General features: G+C 38.2%; 1 protein-coding gene across 11 annotated transcripts in view; it reads right to left on the bottom strand.

Annotated features, from left to right (window-relative positions):
* Positions 1–23,815, bottom strand: part of sorbs2a (sorbin and SH3 domain containing 2a) — a 59,064-nt gene that overhangs the window by 9,712 nt on the left and 25,537 nt on the right. For 6 of the 11 annotated variants that reach the window (XM_084401728.1, XM_084401735.1, XM_084401733.1 and 3 more), the window contains exons 3-18: positions 19,230–19,256; positions 19,007–19,131; positions 18,139–18,723; positions 17,239–17,625; positions 16,029–16,149; positions 13,454–13,629; positions 11,340–11,406; positions 11,167–11,217; positions 10,284–10,488; positions 10,083–10,197; positions 7,003–7,086; positions 5,603–5,659; positions 4,215–4,261; positions 3,428–3,603; positions 999–2,693; positions 145–206 (exon numbers count right to left, since the gene is read on the bottom strand). In XM_084401728.1, coding sequence (XP_084257854.1) covers positions 145–206; positions 999–2,693; positions 3,428–3,603; positions 4,215–4,261; positions 5,603–5,659; positions 7,003–7,086; positions 10,083–10,197; positions 10,284–10,488; positions 11,167–11,217; positions 11,340–11,406; positions 13,454–13,629; positions 16,029–16,149; positions 17,239–17,625; positions 18,139–18,723; positions 19,007–19,131; positions 19,230–19,256 — 3,980 coding nt within the window. The remainder of the gene's footprint in view (positions 1–144; positions 207–998; positions 2,694–3,427; positions 3,604–4,214; positions 4,262–5,602; positions 5,660–7,002; positions 7,087–10,082; positions 10,198–10,283; positions 10,489–11,166; positions 11,218–11,339; positions 11,407–13,453; positions 13,630–16,028; positions 16,150–17,238; positions 17,626–18,138; positions 18,724–19,006; positions 19,132–19,229; positions 19,257–23,815) is intronic. The other 5 variants (XM_084401729.1, XM_084401730.1, XM_084401737.1 and 2 more) reach the window with 4 other exon arrangements.

The following is a 23,815-nucleotide window of genomic DNA, read 5'->3' as shown; positions in this document are numbered from 1 at the left end:
TCAGGATTTGCTCTGATTGGTTCCCATCACCATACATTTCCTCTTTAATCAATTATGTTTTCCCTGCAGGTTTCAAATCATGGTTCTAATTAAATAAAAACTAGTTCATGTAAAAATAGATATGAGGGGTGGCAACATTTCTACCTCTCTCTCTGGAGTGGGTCTTCTGCTTTGTGGTGTGAGACGTCCTGTATCAGAGCCCTGATCTGTGGAAGCACAGAGAAAAGGTCAACAGAAAGAAAACACACTTGTGTAGTGTCCATGGTGGCACCACATGCATTCTAGTGCTGTCAAAAGGAAAATGAGACAATTAAAAAAATTACAAATATTTATTTCACATTTGGGGTCAAACAAAAAGTAAGGGATGATCTGGAACAGCACAATATGACATAAAAACTTAACATAGAAAGTGCATAAAATAGGAAACAAAAAAGCAGCTTAACAACAGTATTCCATACATCAGCAAAAACAAACAATGAACAAACAAAAAAACAATTTTGGGCAAGGGCACAAAATCAAATCATAAAATTAAGCTCAGTAAACACACCATGCATATACTAGCCAGACATGAATTGCACCATGAACTGCTAATACTTCTTTTCCACTTGTATTATTGCCCATAACCAGTATGAACTGCAGGGATGAGACAGGCTTAAAGAGAAACAACACTGTTAAATTCTCCATGCATTCATAATTGGAGTTTTTGTGTTAGCATTAAAGCTAACTATTAGCAAATGTACTAAACAAGTACAAAATATTGACTATTGTCTAATCAAATTTGTTTTAGAATGAGAATGTCCCTCCTCCTAAAAGTAAACCACTGGCAACCGAGTTACCTAAAACATTCAGACACTAGGTGCCATGCTGAAGAAGCATGCTGATTATGTAGAAAAGAAGTGAAAGCGTTTGCTTAACATCTGAGGTATAGTAATGACGTGAGGATTCTGCAATAATGATACGGAAGGATAAAAAAGATAAAGATAAAGAACTAGCTGCACCTGAGTAGCAGTGCACATTAGCATTAACATTATGCTGGTTGTTGTTGGAGGCGTCTGCATGGTGTTGCTGCTGGTAGGAGGCACATTGGTGGGCTCCATGGTAAGGCTGGTGGACGTGGGGCGAGGAGGGGGAGCCGGACCCTCTTTGAGCCCGCAAGGAGGAGCTACGCTTGGGCACGTCTGGTAGCAACTCTTCCAATAACCGACGTAATATGCTATCATCTGGCATCCTTGCTGGTCCTTGCCCCTTTTCCGCTCTTATGTGGTCATAAATGTCCTGCAAAGCAGCATCTAAAGCCTCATAAATCGCAGTTTTGGATTTCGGCCGTCCGCTTCTGCAATGCCGTCGTTGGGTCGGCGGGGAGCCTCGTTTCCGGCGGAAAGGCACAGGGCTGACCAGGAAGGCCAGTTTGGAAAGGCCTGACTCACTGGGTGACTGTTGGGCTTGTGGAGATGTAACAGCAGGGTGGGATTCCTGCCGAGCCCTTTCTTGTTGTCGCTCATGTTTTAGCATGGTGGTGAAACGTGTATAGGATGCCGGACAACGACCCTTACAGGAGCTGATGAGGTGGCGGTGTTGGTAACCTTGACTCTGACCCACACTCTGGTGCATGTGATGGTGGCGGTGGTGATGGTGTCCATGGTGATGGTGTCCATGATGGTGTCCATGATGGTGATGTTGCCCAGAACTGTAGAAGCTCTCCGATGAGGTGAGTGAGCAATGATCCAGGTCGCTCTCGCTACAAAGTGAAGACCCTTCTATGTGGATGTCGCTCATTTCGGAGGCACAGGCGTCCTGTTCACTGTCCGAGTAGTCTTGATGCTGCCTCTGGTTCTTCCCATGAATTGGCACCAGGCTATTGCTTTCTGGTCCCAGTCTTGGCTGTCCCTCAGGGGGACTTCGAGACCTTACTGGAGGATCTTCCTCCTCCAAAAGTGATTCAACAGAAAAGCGTCGTTTGGGACAGCTGCTGGCCCTCGAGGACCCTGGTGTGGTGGTGCCCGAAGGGGCATTTTCGTCACCAAGGTCTGGCATGGACTTTGATTTCTGGATCAGCTGTTCATATTCCGATATACGGTTTGGGACCATGTGTTGTGGCACCTCATGACCAAAAGGTGCCCAACCGTGGAGGTTGTGCCTCTGTTGTTGCTGTAGTCGTTCCAACTCGAGGATTCGTGCACGTACAGACCGAATCACCTCTGACGGCAACAGTTGCTCACGGTCTATGTGGTGCATCTTCTTGTAGAGCTGAAGGAAACCTGGAGCATCATGTGCCATCTTACGCCGGTGATGTCGGCGCCCCCTGGGAGATGAGGTAAGACTTTTTACTTGAGGCTTCTGTGGAGCGTCTTCATCGAGCAACGAACCAGCACTTTCCGAGCGAGTGGTAGTCACAGAAGTGGATGCTCTCCCGTCATTACTAGCACTATGTCCATCAGACAACAAGTCATCACAGCTGCGTGATTTCAGCCGTGGTGATGTAGGTGTCATGGCAGATTCATCATCAATGCTACTCCAAGTCTCTGCAGCTTCATGTCGGCCTGTCTGCCAACCGTTCTTGAAGCAGATGGAGCGCTTGGAGCCACGCCAGGTTGGTGTGGAGATAGTGAGGGAGTCTGAGGAGAGATGAGAGGAAGGATGCTCCATACCTGGAGAGCTCATACAGGAGGAGAGTGACTCACTAGCGTCTCCAGCTGTGAATTAAAATAACATCCAATGCAGCATGACAAAGAGGAGACAGGAAAGCTGGTTAGTTCGCTCAGCAGACAGAGATTGATAAAGCGAGAGAAAACAGGTATAAGTGAGAAAGTGTCAGTATAGTTATATGAGAAAGAGGACAACATGCAGTCTCACATAATTATGATCTTCTACAAAGATTCAAACATTTTACAGACTAGGTCTATCTAACCACAAAGGTGACCATCTAATGACAGAACAAGAGAAAGGAGTATTTTCGGTATTTGACATAAATCAAACAAAAAATACATTAGGAATTTGTTTATAAATTATTCAACCAAGAAATTGAAATAGAACAAATCCATCAAACAGTTATTTTGCCCGAATTTTTTTGCACAGTCGAGAGCACAAGCCTTTCTAAGTAGACTCCTTTGATCGTATGTGTGGAAAGACACAATGGCGCGTACGCACTATCTAGTGGACTTTGTTTTCAAGTGCTCAAGTCACTTGCATATGTGCTGTTGTACACGCACTGTCCGCACGGTCACACAGATTAGGACGGTGTGCGCAGACATCCGCAGACCCTCCTGATGATGATAATTACGTCACACGGACAGTGCGCGGACCGTCGCAGAACGTAGACGGTTGAAGTATACTTTGGGCTTAAGGCATTGATGCATGATCAACAAGATTTGATCAGTCTAACACCTTCTATTCGCATGTGTAGTTGTGTGAGTGTGTCGGAAATTACCTTTGGCTCTGGATGGTGAGGAGGGGGAGGAACGTATGGTGGGCTTCTTCAATGTCTGTGCTTTATGGGAATCCAGAGGGCGGGAAGATACTTGACTGGCATTCTGCTCACTTCCAGTGTTGGCTTGAGTGACAGATGGTTCTGACTTTCGCCTTTTCCTGTAGTCACTTGCAGAACTGAAATTCAAAGATCAAAAATGACACTAAACTTGTTACATGTAAACAAGATTATAGAGAAATAATTTTTATTATAAATTATCATAATTAAGAGAATAACAGTGTAATTTTAATGATTCTGTAAAAACAGTGCATAAACAAAACGGATAATCTGTTTATGCTATTTTGAAAAATGTAAACACCACCCAGAATTAGTCAGCAAGTGTACAACATACTCTAGTACAAATATTGACGATGACAGTCCGATTACAGGGTTTTCTATGCATTAAACAGTTCTAAAAAGGGTTCTCATATCATGTACATAGAGTACATATATGTACATAGATGCCATATGAACAACAGCATGTGTTATGATCTGAGAGCAGTAGGAGGTATAAAGAACGCTTAATACTCCAATGCACACACCATTATTGTATGTCGCATTCATATATACTGTACACACTAAGTGACTCAAATAAAGAGTGGCAGAGCTTTTAAAACATGATGAACAAATAAAATTAGACAGAGGATGCTCAGTTTCTATCCTCCAATGGATATCCAATAAGCATCTCTCTGCGAAATGAAAGAACCTGAGTGAGAAAATAAGATATATGAATGAAAGGGGAGCTTACCTTGAAGGCCCATCAGGCTGTTCGGAAGGCGAGAGATAGAGGGATGACTGAAAGAGAGCAGACAATAAAAGGGAAGAGTGAGATCCATGGGAACAAAGAAGTGTAACGCACCCGTCCTGTGCCTCGCTCACAACCTTCCCCCCGCATGCGCAAAGAAAACGAAGATTGACAAGGGTTCCACATCTCTCTATCCCACCTTGAAGGACTGTGAAAATGAACTGTGACCTCCTGTAAGAATAAAAAAGGGGACAGGGCCCCACAGAAACCAGAGCCCAACAAAAGCCAGCAAACAAAGCAGTACAGATCCAGAGAGGCTGCACGTGGCACAAGGTCACAAGAAGCTCAGTCTATTATGTTATCCAAGATCGCCACGCCTCCTTTCCTTTGACACAGCCTGGGGTGAATTACAACAAATCTGAGCACAATACAGCAGTCTCTGCTGTTCATTCTGGCGTATCCATGCGCCTTGGATCAGAGAAAAGAAAGGAAAGCAATTAATAACAGCTTTTTTAATACACCAATGCTGATCCAAAGCCAGATATAGGAAAATAAATAAAAAGCCAAACCAAAGGCACATTGTGCATTGCAGTATTACTTGTGAGCATGTGACTCTTCTCAAACAACATATTTTGAAAGAAAGAAAGAAAAAAAGAAAGAAAGAAAAACCTTACAACACAAACATTCTCTCATGCACATGGACACATTCATTCATCGGAGGAAATTCTAAGAAGACCCTGCAAATTTCCAAAGAAATTATGGGGATAGTTCACCCAAAAAATTTACTCACCCTCATGTTGGTCTAAACCTGTGATTTACTTTCTTCTGTGGAATATAAATTAAGATACTTTAAGAACTATTGTTCATACAATGGCAGTCAATCATCACCAAAACTGTTTGGTTACCAACATTTTTCTAAAAATCTTCTTTTTGGGTGAACTATCCTTTTAAAACTAAAACTGGGGGAAGATGAAGTCAACCTGACAGCAAGTGACTAAATAATACAAAAGGACATTCTAATAAAAAAAGTTATGAAAAAACATTTTAAACCACAAAATGCATATGTGAGTGTTACACTTTCTGCATATTTTTTCGTATTTTTCAGTAGTGTCTTCATCTGAGATTTTATCATGTTAATTATTTCACATTTAATTTTACATTTGTTTTATTTGTATAGTTTACATAAGAATTCACATATGTGGGTCAAACTGATTTTCATTTGCCATCTGGAAAATAAATGATGGGGCAGGAGGAAAAGTGAAAGGAAATGAGAACGTTGAAGATATAGATGATAGATGACAAAGTGGAAAGCAGAACAGCAAACTGCAGGACGAGCAAAGAAACAAGCAAAGGAAGGATGGATGGATGGATGGACAGGAGGGTAGATTTACCTGTGCCACAGCATGTGTGGAGTAGTCAGGATTATAATCCAACCTCTTTTTAGGAGGCTGAATACCCCGCCACCCGAACGAACGAACAGCACATAGGTGAAGAGGTGAAGATGAGGTGGAGAAGCAGGTGCATCATGGGAAAAAGACACATGTGGAGAGAGTGAGAACGTTAGGACATGGAGAAACAGAGATCACACAAAACACGTAAACAAACAAAGGGTGAATATTAGTGTTTTTCTTTCGAAAATCGACTACAGTGCCCAAGCATGCTTCACCTACAGTACCTTACACACACTGACGATTGTGTGTACATATAATACACGCAACGATGAAACTACAAAAGGCTTCACACATATTTTGCTTGTTTACACATGGTGGCAGCAAACTCAACCAGTAAACAAGCCAGAAAGTGTGTTCTAGAAGCTGGAGGACCTGCGCATATCTCATTTATGAACATACAGTGGCCTCAAAAATATATGGACACTTGAGCCACACATTATAAATGTTTATGCATTTTATTGCATTAGATCACATATAATAATGATAATACCTAATGACATTATTTTTGTAATGGCATTTGCAACTAGTGGATGTGCACTACCATTATACTTAAAAAAAAGTTTGGTTACATGCTAGTAGTATAGTGCACGCTCAAGTATATTACAGAACGCCAGGTTTTTAGTGTCTGAATACTTTTTACAATTTTGTACAGTTTATCTATTGTTTTAGCATTTAGAACTTCTTGATGTGATATTGTTCAGCTTGAAAAGTGCAAAGTTTATAAGTGGATTGAGTGTCCAAATCCTTTTTAGGGCCACTGTATTATCCACCATCTGTTCATCTTTCACATAAAAAAAGTTAGACATGTCAAGAGTGTTTTCTGCACAGGTTCTGCAGCTATAAGAGCTGTAAGCTGTATAATAAGAGCAGGTGTGTGATACAGCAAACAGAGCCAAAGCAAAAACACAGTGTTTCACACTAAAAGTTAAAAGTGATTAAAAACGAATCAAATTCCTCTTAAAACAACACTGTACCCAATAAATAGAGCACAAGTACAGACAATGTTGCTCTTTCGGTGAGTGTTTTGAGAACAGAGCGTGATAATGTACTTGTCTTGGGACACTGGCCTTGTGGTTTAACATCAGACATATGATGTCTGACCTGCTGCCTCTCGCATGTTATTGTGCTAATTGTTATTGTGGTGATGTTAAATGCCATTTTACTGTTTTCAGTGTGCAAACACAGATTCCTTGGTCAAATAAGTGTTTTTAAAGCCACAAATCAGAACTTTAACTACAACACACACACACATACACACAGACGCTTGTCATGACACAACAGCATTTGTGCCGGATTAAAGCCTACAGCATGCCAACCTGCCGTACCCTCATTCAACTTACCGGCCGTCCAAACTCCAACTCGGAAAAGAATTTAAACCAAGGCTCGTTCTCTAAATCTATGTCATCTGGGTTTAAATCAAACGTCTGGAGCAAGAAGCAACGTGGAAGAATAGAGGTAAACAGAGAGGAAAACAATGAGAGGAAAAGAGAGATGCAATCAGCGTTAGGACCAAAATATGCTGCAAGGCATGGTGGGTAAAGAACAGAAGAGGATGATGTTGTGGGTCATCAACACATTTTCTTTCACACACAAAATATGCAACATCAAATCATAACAATACTTAGGACGTAAAGGTATAGTCCACCACAGAAAGGAAAATTCTGTCATCATTTACTAACCCTCATGTCATTCCAAACCTGTGTGACTTACTTTCCTCTGTGCAACACAAAATCAAATATTTTGATGAATGTTGATAACCAAACAGTTTTGGTTCCCATCGACTTCCACTGTATGGACAAAAAACAACGGAAGTCAATGGGAACAGAAAGTGTTTTGTTGTCAACATTCCACAAAAGAAAGTAAGTCATTTGGAACGACATTAGGGTGAGTAAATGATGACAGACTTTTCATTATCGGTTGGAATTGTGCCTCTCAGTTCTGTCCAGAAGGGGGAGACATCATGCTTTTTCCTCTCTTCTCTCTCTCTAAAGTCTTTTTTTCTCTCATCCTCGAGCTATGTCAGAACATGCTGAGAAAGCTGCCCACTCATTTTGCCACCTGGGACATCTCCCACTGCCACATCCACAGCATTTGTGCTGAGGGCAGTGCTGTGATTCAACCTCCTGACATTTCTATACCATTGTTCCCTGTGAACCGCGCCACTGGCTACAACTGCGCCGCTTTGTCTGACACCCTTCCAGCTCTTTACATCTGCAATGCAAAATAAAAGTTCAACTGCTCTCAAAGGAAGCATAGGGGAAAATCCTCAACAGAGCCATTTTGTTTGTGCCTTTTTTTCTTCTTTTTTTTTACACAAATACAGCAGAAAGAAAGAGACATTATTAAGGGAAGAATGGGATTAGGACATGTTGTATTGCTGGCAAAATTCAAACCTGCATCATTCGCATGAATACCATGACTTAATGTTAACCACAGCACTATAGCTCCAATTGATTGTTTTTATTGCAAACCTTTACCAATATTTTACCTACTACATGAACTAATACACAAAGCAAAAGAAAGCTTGCTATAGCACCACATTGGTCTTGATAAGCAAACTCATTGCTGATGGTCCAATATCTGGTCAAATAATCCATGAAAACCCAGCCTTAACACATGTCCAATCATCTGGCTGGAAAACTGCAGTTCGACCTTGTACTAAACAGTTAGGCCTGTGAGCAACAACTTCATAAAGGTGAATTCAAGCACAAACAATGAAAAAACCAATGAAATTGAGATTTTCCTCAATTTCTGCTTTGTGATTTATTTTTCATTATGTTTTTGAAAGAAGTCTTTTATGCTCACCAAGGCTGCATTTATAAAAAAAAAAAAAAAAAAAAAAAAAGTATATATATATATATATATATATATAGGCCTAAATATACATACATATATATATATATATATATATATATATATATATATATATATATATATATATATGGTATCTATTTTAATATAACTGATATTTATTTTAATATATTTTAAAATGTAATTTTGGCAAAGAATTATGGAAGCTTGTTTCCGCCACAAAATAACACATTTTAAAAGATAATTGCGACTTTATATCACGCAATTCTGACTTTATAACACGCAATTGCGAGTTTATATCTCGCAATTCTGACATCTTTTCTCAGAATTGTGAGATATAAACTCACAATTGTGAGATATAAAGTCCAATTCTAAAGGGAAAAAAGACGGATTTTTTTTTTTTTTTTACCTCCGAATTGTTTATATCTCGCAATTCTGACTTTATAACACGCAATTGCGACTTTATATCGTGCAATTCTGACTTTATATCTCCCAATTGCGACTTTATATCTCGCAATTGCGACTTTATTTCCCAGAATTGCGACTTTATAACACGCAATTCTGACTTTATATCTCACAATTGCGACTTTATTTCTCAGAATTGCGACTTTATTTTTCACAATTCTGACTTAATATCTCGCAATTGTGAGAAAAAAAGTCACAATTCTGACTTGATATATCGCAATTGTGAGAAAAAAAGTCAGAATTGTGAGATAAAAAGTCGCAATTATTGTTATTTATTTATTATTCATTGACGGAAACAAGCTTCCATAAAGAATAGGAAATACAAAAAAAAAAAATAATCTGATTAAAAAATTATCTTTTACAAAATTGTAAAATTATTAAAAAAAAAAATCATCATACAGAAATTAAAGGAAAAGTGACCTGAAAACTAAATTGTCCCAAATGATTAGTTCACTTACTTATACTTAAATCTAAATACTAATTTAATTTATTTCAAACAACATGTTGTAGAAAAATGTTTAGGATGTTAATTTTACACACTTGACAAAAAAGTTGACAAAAAAGGCTCCATAAAAGTGGTCCAAATGATGTGTGCACTATATTTCAGTCTGAGGTTATGATAACTTTGAGGAACAGACCACATTTTTTTCCGTTATTCACTGAAATATGACATCCATCAGTAACAAACATGTGAGAAACTAGTGAAAATCCACATAAAACCTGGTGGGACGCATCTTTAAATGTCATATTTGAATGTGCGTGTTTGTGTTCCACAGAAAAAAGAAAGTCATACAGGTCTGGAATGAGTAAATAATGACAAATATAAATCTTCTTTAAAACTTTCTACAGTTTCTGGGACACAAATTTGGCTTTACACAGGGCTAAAAAAGATTTTCAAACGGCAAGTCTCTGCTGACAGAGCAATTTAATCCAGGACAAGGCCTAATCCTTGTAGGAGACTGACCCTGTATATTTGATTTTGTGATTAAATAGACTGGAACAGCACTGAATTACTCTAAAATGAAGGAGAATCCAAGAACAGAATTTCCTTTAGACCTTTGAAACCATGAGTCCATGTTATGTGGGGATTTGTATGCCAGTTTAAATTAAATTAATGAACAACATTCACTCTATAATCACTCACAGGCCTTTCTTGCTCGAGGATGGAGGATTTTCCAGGCTCATACTCAAAGATGCTCCGTGGTTCCGCCCGGTATTTACGCGTGTCCACTTTACGATCTGGAGGACCCCACTCATTTCTGCAGATAACAATGACAATAAGAACCAATCAGAGTGGTCGGGCACCTTTGAAATGGAGCTCATTGCATGAGTTTGGGTGTCTTACGGGTCGTGTGAAAACTCTCTCTCTCTGTCCATGTCTCGCGAACGGAGCTGAAGGAGTGAGGGCATGGGAGGGGGTGGCGGGGGCACAGGTGACTGTGAGAGCTCCCGCTGGGTGGCACCGTCCGGCGTGTCTGAGGCATTTCTAGAGAGAGGCCGGTACGTGTGTGTTCGAGGGGGTGGGTGTGCATGGACAGGAGGGTAGTTGTCTAAGAAAGAGGCACGAATATCACAGTAATATGACAGATCAATAAAACAAATGTACAGTGACTCTATTTTATTAGAGCAAAACATAAAATATATGAACGTACACTACTATTCAAAAGTTTGGGGGCAGATTTTTTTTATGTTTTTAAAAGAAGTCTCTTATGCCAACGCAAGTTACATGATCAAAAATACAGTAAAAACAGTAGTATTGTGAAATATGACTACATTTATATTTTAATACATTTCAAAATATAATTTATTCCTGTGATGGTAAAGCTGAATTTTCAGCAGTCACATGATCCCGAAGAAATAATTTGAATATTATGATTTGGTGCTCAAGAAACATTATTTATTATTAATGTTTAAAAAAATTTTTTCAGGATTCAGGAAAGAACTGTGTTTATTTTAAAAATATTTTGCAACATTTGAAACATTTTTACTGACAGTTTTCATCAATGCATTCTTGGCTGAATAAAAGTGATAATTTCTTTCAAAAACACAAATCTTACTGACCTCAAACTTTTAAAAGGTAGTGTATGTTATATTGTACAATTTAATACCCTAAAAACAACAACAAAAAAAAAAACACTTATTTTATCACACTATTACACATTGTTAGATTTTAAGCACCCAGACGGAAGATGGAAGTTTACATCAGCTCTTCAGATTTCAGATCTTACCATTGTTTATGACAGTATATGTTGCATTATATGTGTCTGCATAGTCATCGTCTGTTAAAACAGAATTACACAGTTAAGCAAAAAAAGTCTAAAAATACAGTATGTGTTTGTCAGTTTAAATGAATACTCCAGGATATGTTCTATTATCCTCCCACTCACTCCATCATACACACCTGCTTTATGAACCATGTGAATCTGTTTGAACATGGTCTTGTACCAGTCCTTGGGTCTGTCCACAGTCTAAACAGAAGCACACACATACACACACACAGAAACGAGCAGCCTTGTCAGTTTGTTGGTTGAGCGCACAAAAAGCTAACAGCATTTGTCATTACCTGACAACCAACGAAATCACCAGAGCACAGAGAGAGAAACAGACAGGGAGTATCATAGTAACCTGCCAGCAAAGAGCCAGGAATGTTCTCTTCTGCTCACAAACACACACATTCACAGACAGTCTGAACTGCTGAGAGCTCAAAAGCATTCCTCTAACCACAATAAGAGGATCACATTTCAAAACAACTCGGACACAAATCAAGAAAAATGCCCTCAAAACAGATCATTAACAGCTAATTGTTGTTTTAAAACTGATCAGTGACAGTCAACACATCATACTGTTTAAACTCTCCATGAAATCAAAATGGACAATTCTTATTTTTTATGGAATATTGCAGTATTTGTTATAAATGATTTAACCGTGCACGTCTTTCTTTTTTTCTTTCTTTTTTTGAAATTCTTGTGCCTTCATAATCTTTAATCAAAATAACTTCTCTCTCTTGCAGCAACATCTCTTCTCTTCTCTGATGATGTGTTTACTGGCATGGGGGCAACCTACTCACATAAGAATACGTTTCACTCTCGGATAGATGTTACAATATAGGGAAGAAAAACGATTGCAACTTCTGTTTCATGCGACTTGAAAAAGAGGACGAGTGTTTGTTTTTGTTCTGTTACTAACCAGATGCACTGTGATATTGCAACACATAATAAAAGATAACGTAAATCTCAGTTTTTGTACTAACCAACCACAACCGTGACGAGAACATTCTGTTGATTATTGGTGGAAAGCGCCGTGTACTCTAAACTGGTTCAAAAACCTGCTTCATAACACTAAACTGATATAAACAGTTCAATAAACACAATTAATATGGAGTAACTCACATTTTAGAAAAAATTGGCAGTCACTTTGTGTATTTTGCCAACAAAAATAGTACCAAACAAATTCAAAACAGACTCAACCACTCGCATATCCGAGCAACAGTTGCTTCTCTCTTGAAAGAATTAGTGTTTTGAATGAATTGGTTCAATACATGGTTCAATGACTCGCTCCTCAAGAGAGTCCTGATCATATCACATGCTGCAGTTCATTATGGACATAATGGATCTACTTGCAGAAGTCACATTTATTAACAATGTAATCAAAACAACAAACACGCAAAAGCACAAGCGAATCAGAGAGACTCAAGAGAACAGCAACCAACATAACATAGACGAGAACGGACAAATATCAACTAAAACTGAGGGCTATTTATACACAGATTAAGGCTATGTTCACCCTATCAGTTCAAATCCGATTATTTGTGTATCTGATTGGAATCTGATATAAATTATTGACTGTCCACACTGTGTATCACAACTGTTCAGATCTGATTTGTTTTCCGAAATATCTGCATTGGTTTCTATGGCAATGATGTTGCGTTGGTAGGCATAAGGCAAAAACAACAACAGCAATGTGGAGGGTTTTGCAATCCAGATGTTGTCTTATTTACAACATGACAATATGTAGCCGCCGCACTGGACTACTACGTCTTCAGAGGCAGTGCTATCCTGTGCTGTCGTCTCTGCCGGTCTCAAAACGTCTTTATTGTAATGTCATTTTCTGCTTGACCGGCCCAACAACACAACCTTGTTTTATAGTGACTTTCAGCATGTTTCCTATACTGTAACAACGTCTAATATGTTTACATTTTACGTGACGTGAGAAATTGACATAACGCAAATTTTGATTAGAGTGGATTTACAGAAATGCAATTTGAATAGGATTTCAAACCACACATGAATGTAGCTCAAAAAAGATTTGTAAAAATCACATTTCATGATTTTTTTTGGCGTTCACCCTAGCTAAATATGATCGGATTCCAATCGGATATGCACAAAAATCTGATTTGAACTGACAGTCTGAACGAGGCTTAAGTGAACAGAGGGAACAGGTGAGGAGAATCAATTAACCAATTATTACCATCGTCATTTTTGTCAGTTCCCTTAAAAATGCCTGCATATCACTCACCGTACGGATGGCGATGGGAATGCCTGACTCATCCACTGGTCCAATGCCTTCGTAATGGGGCGCTTTTATCACAGACACCTTCTTCTCTTCCTCCGAGAAACGAGCAATGGGCACAGAGCTACTGACCACTGTCTGACCAGAGACAATGGTCTCCCTCTTCACCGTATCTGAACCCTCTGAGAGAGAGAGAGAGAGAGAGGGGTTTGGATACAGCTTAGAACTGCTGTGCAATTTTTTCTGTCATTGAAAATTGTTTCTTGTCAAATTGTATATGACCCCAGTGAGATCCTGGGTAACAGCAAATGCAGACAGTGCAACAACCTAGTATCAACCTTTTTAACGGAACGTCTCTCCCTCTCTGTCACTCTCTCGCACACACACATCATTGATTGCTGTGCTGCTATTGGCTCTTCATTACACTGCTTCCATAGATACGGTCACAGTGCAGGACTCAAAATTTGTTACTGTCAGGACTTTGTCGGAGGCAATTAATCGTAAAGGCAATTAATTGGTTGTCTATGAGCATGTCACACTAAGCGAACAAAGACTAAATTCTAAAAGATTCTAAAATAAATCTAGAATTTTCCCCAAAAAAGTGTCTCAAATGGCAAAATCATGGCAAATATCACACAGTGTCTACCCAAAAAAAACACTACACTACAGTGACAGAAATTGGGAATAGAAACTAAATGGCGTGTCTGAGCTTGACAGTCACATTCAAATCTAATCTAATTGAGCAGGAACACTGACATGGCACAAGCTCTCACTCTGACTAAGCACCCTGAACTATGAAATTTGTATGATACAGCATAAATGAGACAGCTACATTTATTCCTTCACATCTATAGGTTTGAAGTAACAAAAAGGCAATGACATGAGGAAATACTACAGCAAACTTTTTGTCAGCATCTTTCTTACACAACAATTGTATGAATTTGCCATCCTAAGCAAATCCCCTCCAAAGAGTCAGAGCTTTTCCTGTCCTAAGTTCCCCTTTGTTCAGGTATTGATTGCTCTGGTCTGGTCTAATGGATGCAAATGCATCATATCCTGAGGACTGGATTGCACCGTTAACTGACAAAACCGGCAGCCACTGACAAGAACTGTACATTACAAATCCATTATTTTAGAATGCCAAAACTAGGAATCAATCAATAAAAGCACAAAAAGACAATTAAGGAAAGCTTAAAAGTTTAGCTGTGTCTGAATATGCCTACTTTCATACTGCATAGTATTCTGGAAAAAAATTCTAGAGTACACATTCAATGGTCACTTTACTATCATATGAAGCCAGGGGAGAGGAGTTGTGTATAGAATGCAATAGTTGGATTCTAAAATTAAAAACTCCATTCATTTTCTCCATATGGAAAATGTGTTTTAATTATAATTTGATCAAATGATAAACATTTAAAGACAGACCAACTTTGAGTTCTGAGGTTGTTAATCGATGGTAAATGCTTTTGTTTAAAGGGATAGTTCACCCAAAAATGAAAATTCTGTCATCATTTACTCACCCTCAAGTTGTTTCAAACCTGTAAGAATTTATTTTTTCTGCTGGACACAAAAGAAGATATTTTAAAAAATGTCTGTAACCAAACAGTTGATGGACCCCATTGACTTCCATAGTAGGAAAAAAAAATACTATGGAAGTCAATGGGGTCCATCAACTGTCTGGTTACAGACATTTTTCAAAATATCTTCTTTTGTGTTCAGCAGAGTAAATGATGACAGAATTTTCATTTTTGGGTGAACTATCCCTTTAAGCCATCCATTCACATTACTTCAACTTATTTCTCAAATAACTATATTACCCAGGATGCTGTACAGAAAATTCCACCAATCATAGAGTCATAATGAGCAAATAGCAAAGGAGCTTGCAGGGAATGGCCTCTCTCATGAAGAACCACAAATGATGTAATCGAGTTAGTCTCGCTATGCTGTCAAAATACTTATGAATATATTGCATATATATGCAAACTTAATATATGTTGTATGTATAGATATTATCAACAACTTTAAATTAATAGTTTTATATTTATCTGTTGTTTTTAATTTGACTATGTCATTCGCATTGCTTCATGGGATAGTAGTTCTTTCCCACACTAAAGCCGTTTACTACACAGTATTGTACCTTATACTTTTTTACATCAAATAAAAGTATGTAATGTTGTGATTCACCTCATAGTTGGTTGGCTTGGTTTATATCTTCTATCACTTTAACAAGCCTTTTTAAAAATTATTATGGGAAAATTTATAAAAAAAATACTTGGAAACAATGCTACTAAAAAAGTGAGCAGGCACTAATGTACTATATGGCAGTGAAGCGATGCAACTGTTGCCGGTTGGTCACATAACAGTGACAACATGGCAAACGCAGTACATCCAAGCTTAATACCACCCATATTCATACTATATGTAACATACTTTTTAAATTCTGATTTTGTTTGATGCAGATAGTCTCTCTTTTTATGTTTTTTTTTTTTACATCACATACAAAAACTTGTTTTACATGTGCTTCAGACATCCTATTCCAGACTAAGTGGACGGTTCTTGCCTAAATACAAGGTACGCTCACCTGAACAACGACCCTGCTGAATCTTTACCAGGCCTGGACTGAGGGTTGGGGGTGGAGGGGGGTACACAGGCGGAGAGAAGGGCCTCTGAGACTGAGATCTTCCATTCACTGCCATCTGACCCTGGGGAACATAAGAAATTGAACTGTGAGTAATGTCATTTATAGAGTCAATTTAAGTCAAACAAAATATGAGTGGGTGAAAGCTATGAGACAATAAGTAATTAGAAAAATGAGAAATGCAAGACATTAGAGTACACATCAAAAGACAAATGCATAACAAATGTATCTGAGAGATGTCATTAATGGGGAAAATGCTGTTACAAAAAAGACAAAGGTTGTGATCAGATGTTGGTGCTTCTGTAGTAACATGAGAGAAATGATGGACGACAAATATAGAAGTAACTGAAAAACTGTTAGACCACATGACAACAAACATACATTAAAATAACCTTTAGTAGATAATAAGTGCATGACAATTTATGTAAGAAAGAGTGTTAACAACACTGGAATATAGCTCCATTATACAATCATAATCCATTGATGTTCGAGTCTGTTTTGTTAATCAAACAAATGTCATGAAAGGTCACATGGAGAATCAGAGGTCATCATAGGAACCTTAAAGTTAACCTTTTTTAATACACATTCCTGGACAATTAATCAGTGCACGTTACTCCAAAGAAAAAGGTTTGTAATCTTTAATACAAATGTAATATTTGATATTGTAATATTTCACATTAAATAAATGCAAATTAGAATATAAGAATCTTCTTTTAAAAAACAACAAAAATATTCTTGCATTTATATAAAATAATAAATAGTATAGCAGTAATAGGTTTTTGTTCATATTAATAACACATTTCTTTCTCAACCGCATTTATGTCCGGCTCCATTCTACCATGGACTTTTAAATTCTCAATGGATAAAATTCATCCTACATTTTTACATTCTGTTTCAATTTAAAACATGTCACATGACGCATGCATGTTGACTTTAAATGGGAAACAACATACATAGCACACAATGAAAAACTGAATACATAGAACAGAGTGAAAACCAAGACAGCCACCTGCTGTAAGCTGACACATAAAGCATGTCAAAGTTAGACATACAATAGCGCTGAAAGACTAGTGAGGACATACAAACACGAGCAGATTCAAACAAACGTGACAGCAGACTGAGGTGAGGTGCGCCAGTCGAGCGTGATAGTTACGTTAGTGCCTGTGGCAGCTGACGGGGCGGTAGGAAGCTCGTCAGGGGCATTGGAGGCGTGGCTGAGAGTGGGGGAAGGGGTGGCCGTGGCCGTGGGGGAGGAGTCCATGCCGCAGATCTGCAGCTCCTCCAGCCCGACCGTGGATGATGAATAATGACTCAGCGCAGACACGGTTACCGGTGACGCAGCAGGTGAGGCCGACATTAGCCCAGAACGTTCCAGAGGGGTGTAGGGTGTTGGCGAGAGGGCTTTGGGCAATAGCCCCGACAGGAAGTCGGGGGAATCCTGACTCGCCCGGCTATACGGTGAGCGACGAGCTGACGGGTCTGGGGATGGGGGTCCGGAAGAGAGCATTCCAGTGCCCCCTCTTACAGGGGAAAACTCACGCTGATGGAGGTGGGTGGGAATAAAAGGGAAGGAAGACAAGAAATGAACGTGAACACAGAACAAAGCCAGTGAGCAAGAAGTGATTGAAGCAAATTAACCATGTTGAGTGAAGAAGAACTGGTAAATCTGTGGGAAGAAATAAAAGGTTGGCTGGAAATACAAAACAAAATGAGTAATTAGCAGAAACACACGCTCTTTCATCATGCCGTCTGTGTTTGTTCACTCTATCCTAACAGATGAGGGTCAATGGGTGCTGTTTACAACAGTTAGTTTAAGAGTAAGAGATACACTACTGGTCAAAAGTTTGGAATAATGAAGCTATTTTTTAATGTTTCTTTTAAATTGTAATAATATTTCACGACATCACTGTTTTACTATATTTTTAATCAAATAAATACAGCTTTGGATAGCGTAAAGAACTTCTTTCAAAAACATTCAAAAATATAAATTATTACAAACTTTTGACTGGCACAGTAGTTGTACATTTTCACTGTAAATGAATGACAGTAATACCACCAAATTGCTGGCTGGTCTTGGTGGTACGACAGGGGGTCGCATGGGGTCGGCGGGGTCCAATGCGTTAGTCCTGGATTCAGTCTCATGCCCTGATTGGGTCTCTGCTTGGGGTTCTGGACTGCGGGGAGCTAACTGGATGGAGAGAGAGGCTACATGCATTTCAGAAGTGGCAGTGGGGTCTTGAGGTGGGGGAGCGGATGTACCTTTCCGCTTAGTTTTAGACTTAGGGTCAGGTTTAATCATATTCATCTTGTTAGGTGCTGAATTTAGATGGTCAGTGGTGAATTTCGAAGAGGACAATTTGCTCCCAAGAACCCGAGTGATAAAACTGTTAGCATTAGCCTGGTGGGACAAGGGGGGCTCCTCGAGGGGGGCTCCAGAGGTGCTCGTGTAGGTTCGGGTGGTCTTAGAGTTTGAAAATGAGGAGGTGGCGCTAAATTGGTTAGTGCAAGAGCCTGTGGAAATTACATCATCATTCTGCGGGGGAGAGAGGAAGGTGTCTGACAGTATTGCGAGGGAACTATAAGATGGGGGGTTAGGGGTCATGTGATAGCTCTCTCTCCTAGGGGGCGGCAAGGGGACCTGACAGAAAAAAGGTCAATTCAAATATATAAAATCAGTTCAAATAGAGTGAATTTTAAATAGAATAAATAGAGAAATTTCAGTTTGACTGCTTAAGGAGTCAAGAAAACACTTGATATGAACCCTTGTCTAAACACCTCCAAAAAGAAGTTGTCATTTTGGAAAACATGACCAATATTAATCTAAACAGTCATGAAGTACAATAAAAAATATATGACAGCAGTATGATCAAGCAAGAATGCATTAACAGCCCAAATTGCATTATAATTAGATAAATATGTACCGGTGTAGGAGATTTCTTTTCCTGTAGGTTGGGTCTAACGCTGCGGAAGCCTTTAGCAGTCAAGGACGAGCTGCTGGCGTCTCCATTCCTCAACCCCTCAGTCACACTGCGTGAACGCCAGGCATCTACACACAAAGATATTAAATATATATATATATACACGCGCACACAAACACAAACACACTAATGAACAGAATCACGTACACATCCAGCAAACACTTACCTGAATCTGATGACTGGGAATCACTACCTATGGGGAAAAAAATATATATTAATAATTAATATAAACATAAAATTGTAAACAAATAAAATTGTAACAACTACATAAGTCAGCTAACCATTTGGATGTGGATTTTGCAACAAAAATGATGTTATGTCCTATCTTGCTTATTGCAAATTGTGAGTGAGCCAGTCCTACTATTGGTGCCCCCTCAAAAATGAGGTCCATGATGCCTGAAAGCATCTAACTGGAGGATGGACACAATATGAGAATGAAAATAGAGATGCAGAATTACAGAGGACAGAAGATTAAAGAGCAGAAGCTGCTACTTAACACAGAGAGAGCTAGTAAGACCACACAAAGTTTGAAACATACCTACTCCTCTTACTCATTATGATGATTAAAACTACAACACTATGTAAATTTATAGAGTGGAAGCACAAAATTGCAAAATATACATGAACATGCTATGAGGATGACAGAGGGTCTAGTAATGTATGGACTGTTATACGTGAAAGTGAAGGGTATGGTCTCCATTTTGCTATTCAAACTGACATCTGATAAACCAGTATCCTATGTGCCTTAAACAATTCAACATTCAGCAGCTTTTCAAAATTTAAAGATGTGTTGTCATATCCCTGGCAGGTCTTGACATCATGTCACTTTTTCAGCAAACTCACTAAAGCAACAGAAAATAACAACAAAATTACCTGGATCCTTGTAACTAGCACCAAAATGGCAGCAATTTTCTATTTTTAATAGAGAGTGTGTTTTTGAAAGGGTAAATGGTTTTATTGATTTCATTAAAACCTGAACAGTGTCTACAATATTTACCACATAGTACAACTGACTACAAACTGAGCATTATTTATAAATTAAGAAGCCAGATTAGGTTACGGTAAATTGGAAAACTGTTATAGCACCCCCTTTGTTCAGAGAAAATATGGCCAGTAGTCTCTTTTTCTTTGTCTCATAACCTTTTAATTTAATGCAGGGCTGTCAATCAACTAGAATGTTTCATCAAATTAACTTTAATCATGAATTGCTCTGATGGTAAGAAAATGTAATATTACGGACATTTACATATGGGTTAAGGCACACAATTAATTGCATTAACCTTTTTATTGTGTTATAATGACCCTAAATTAACATGTTAAATTGAAAGGCTTAATTTAAATATGTTAATTATCTTGCACAGGACATTGCTTTCTGTTCTTGTAACTCTGCTATGAATATATTTGAGGAATATTGAGAGATAGAGTGAGTAATGTTATAAATAATGCCTAAATATAATGCCTCTGTTATCTTCAAACTTAGCAAGACAAATATGGAACAAAACAGATGTTGCAAACACACGCAAAACAAGCATGCTTGCAGACACTCACACAAACAGAACACTGGGGAGAAAACTCATCTAAATTACTTATACAGATGGAACACTGATATGCAAAAAGACTATTTTAAAGATCTGTGTCTGTTAGACAGTCCTGCTCCATTACTGATACCTGCAGCTGCGTACAGGTTGGGTGAGCTCTGGACCCTCTTCACAGGCCAGAGAGGGAGCAACAGGGATGCTCTTTTATGAGCACGTCCTCCGCTATCTGGAGTATGTTTGTTTGCACACACACACAGAAGCATACATGCAAAACAAACAGAAAGCAAAGCACATGCATTTTAAATGCAACATTATTGCACCAAAAGATAATGCAAAAAAAGAGAGAAAAAGTAAATACAATGAAACAATGTACACTACCGTTCAAAGGTTTGGGGGCAGTTTGATTTTTTTAAAGAAATTAGTACTTTTTTTTAGCAAGATTGCATTAAATGCAATTTAAAGTAAATGCAAAAGTGAGAGTAAAGAAATTAATAATTTCAAAAAAAGTATTTCAAATAAATGCTGGTTTTTTTTGTTTTTTTTTACCTTTCTATCCTTTAAAGAATCCTTTTTAAAATGTATCAGTTTGCACAAAATATTAAGCAGCACAACTGTTTTCATTGATAATAATAAGAAATATTTCTTGAGCACCATATCAGCATATTAGAATCACTAACCAGGTTTCCATCCAAGTGTTTTTTTGCGAAAAAAGGTTTAGCGCATCAAAATGTTTACCGATATAGCTGATGGAAATGGCAATTATCGATATTTTTTTGCAAATGTCGACACAATCCTTTTCCGTTTAACTTTAGCGCATACATTCTATGTCGATACTTTAAATGACGCGAAAAACTAGTTTGGAAACACTTTTTGTCGAAAAAAAGGGCTTTAACGCAAATAAATGTGGTGTCACATGATTTTCATCACGGGCGCACTAGTGGCGCCAGGATTTTGACTGTAGGTGAATCAAAGAAAACTGGATGGGCCAGTTAAAATAAGCCAAAAAAAAAAAAAAAAAACGGGTTCCCCTTCATCTCCGTTTCAGCGCTTTTCTGCGGCACTGAGGACAGCGACTCAGTAGCCTACCTGAATTTAATGCGTAATTAGCATAGGTTTAAAAAAAAATAAACAGGAATTTTTTGTTGCTTTTTTAATACAATTACAATTTCATTTAATTTATTGTTTAATAAAATGATAGGCCTATTATTTTTAGTTTATTAACAGCAACAACAGCTGTAAAGATGAAGTTGACGATCGCCATCTCCGTAGTACGCGCCTATAGAGAGAAATGCACATCATGAATTACATAACCAGAGAGTAGCCTATTTCTTTTCGTTTTAAATTGTTAAAAAGACATTTCAAGCTTTCTTAAGATAGGCTATATTTTATGTCTGTGAGGCATATATGCTGAGTTTCGTTAAGTTAGGATGAGATGCGCTCCTGTTCACGAGCAATGCAAGTGACCGCGCGGGCGCCTCTATGATTGTTGTCTGTTATATTTAAATATTTGTATTTATTAAATGCAGGCAATTGGTTGATAATTTTTTTTTTTTAAATTAAGATACAATTTATACAAAACGAAATTCACTTTAAAAAAAGTCTTTCAGCAAAACTTAACTTAATTAAGTGGTCAAAATCATATCTGACCCGCTCCATGTCTCTCGATATTGCTCATCCTATCTTACTCGTGCGGTTCACTTTTCATAATCAACATAGATGAAAAAATAACATTATAATATTTTAACAAATATGAAACTAAATGCGCTTATTTAATGGCAACAACACAGGCCTACAGACTCTCTATTTGTACAACTTGCTGCACATTCATTTTATTCTGAATTTTGCACACATAAGTTGAAAGGCATTTGTATGTGCATGCATGTAAAACATATCTGCAACATTCATCAAGTTCACTGATAATTATGCGTGCATTTATTAATTATTATCAGAGAGAGAGAGTGTGTGTGTGTGTGTGTGTGAAACGGCACAGGTTTTGTGATTTTGGCTAAAAACGGCATAATCATCATTTAAAGACCACTGAGAATGTTTAAAAATAGCTCAAAATATGATCAGAGTGGGACTTTAATGAATAATGTAACAAGGAGCATGTAAACTGCGTTGTTTGTTTATGGAATGGATCGCAAATAGATCGGAATGAAGAAACGTACCATAGTAGAAAATGTACCAGGCCCACCCGGGCCCAATGGTATCAGGACCAATGAATCCACACAGCATCTCAAACGTCGGCCGTGTCATTCTAAAATGTTGCACCCAGAGACTTTCTGTAAAGTGTCTCTCCACAACTTCCTCCCAGAACGCCGTATTGCATGGTCTCTCCCAGACCCTTGGACTTCGTCGCGTAACGGTATAGTTAATTTGAGCCCTATCAGATGAGCAACTGTTTAATTCTGCCGTCGTCTTCTGATATTTCGGACACTTGCAATTATTTGTGAAATTGAAATGACAGTAAGCTGGCAAATTTCAATTAACTGCCTGAATACTCTCTCCATTATTATTTTTTATTTTTTATTTGTTTGTTTGGTGTTGGGGGGTGTGCTGACTGGAACCCCAAAAGGTAGAATTTGCGATAAAAAATTAAATAAAATAAAAGATGTATGGAAACGGCTCAAAGGCACTTTTTTTTTTTGCGATACACCAAAACATATGCGACAAATCGCTTTCGTCATTCGTGACGTCATCACGCACACAATCTTATCGGTAAAAGGCCAATTGAATGGAAACAGTCTGGAGACGGCAAAGTTCGTAATGTTTTTTTTATCGCATATTCACTTTGTCGATAACATAACAGCGCAAAAAGTGGATGGAAACTAGGCTACTGTTGTTATCAGGAATAAATTAATTTTTTTGAATTATGTTAAAACTGAAAACATTTGAAATTGTAATAATATTTTGTACAATTTTGTGTTTTACTGTATTTTTGATCTAATGCATGCAAAGGATGAGCATACGATAAATCTTACAAACCCCAAACTTTTGAATGGTACTGTATTATACCAATTAAAAGTTAGTCCTTTACAGAACAGCATACGACTTGTGCAATAACTGATTTGCAAAGCATTGCAGGAAAGCTGACAGATTATTTTAGGTGTGTTCGTTGCAGATGGATTGGTGTATGACATCAAAGTACTGCATACTGAGCCGTCTGCTCTCTAATAGCTCTCAAAGAATTTTGATGTCATACACCAATTGGTCG

This window comes from Rutilus rutilus, assembly GCF_951802725.1.
Source record: "Rutilus rutilus genome assembly, chromosome: 2".
NCBI classification, from domain to species: Eukaryota; Metazoa; Chordata; class Actinopteri; order Cypriniformes; family Leuciscidae; genus Rutilus; species Rutilus rutilus.
The sequence above is the reverse complement of the archived record's forward strand: the minus strand, read 5'-3'. Positions and strand labels throughout refer to the sequence as shown.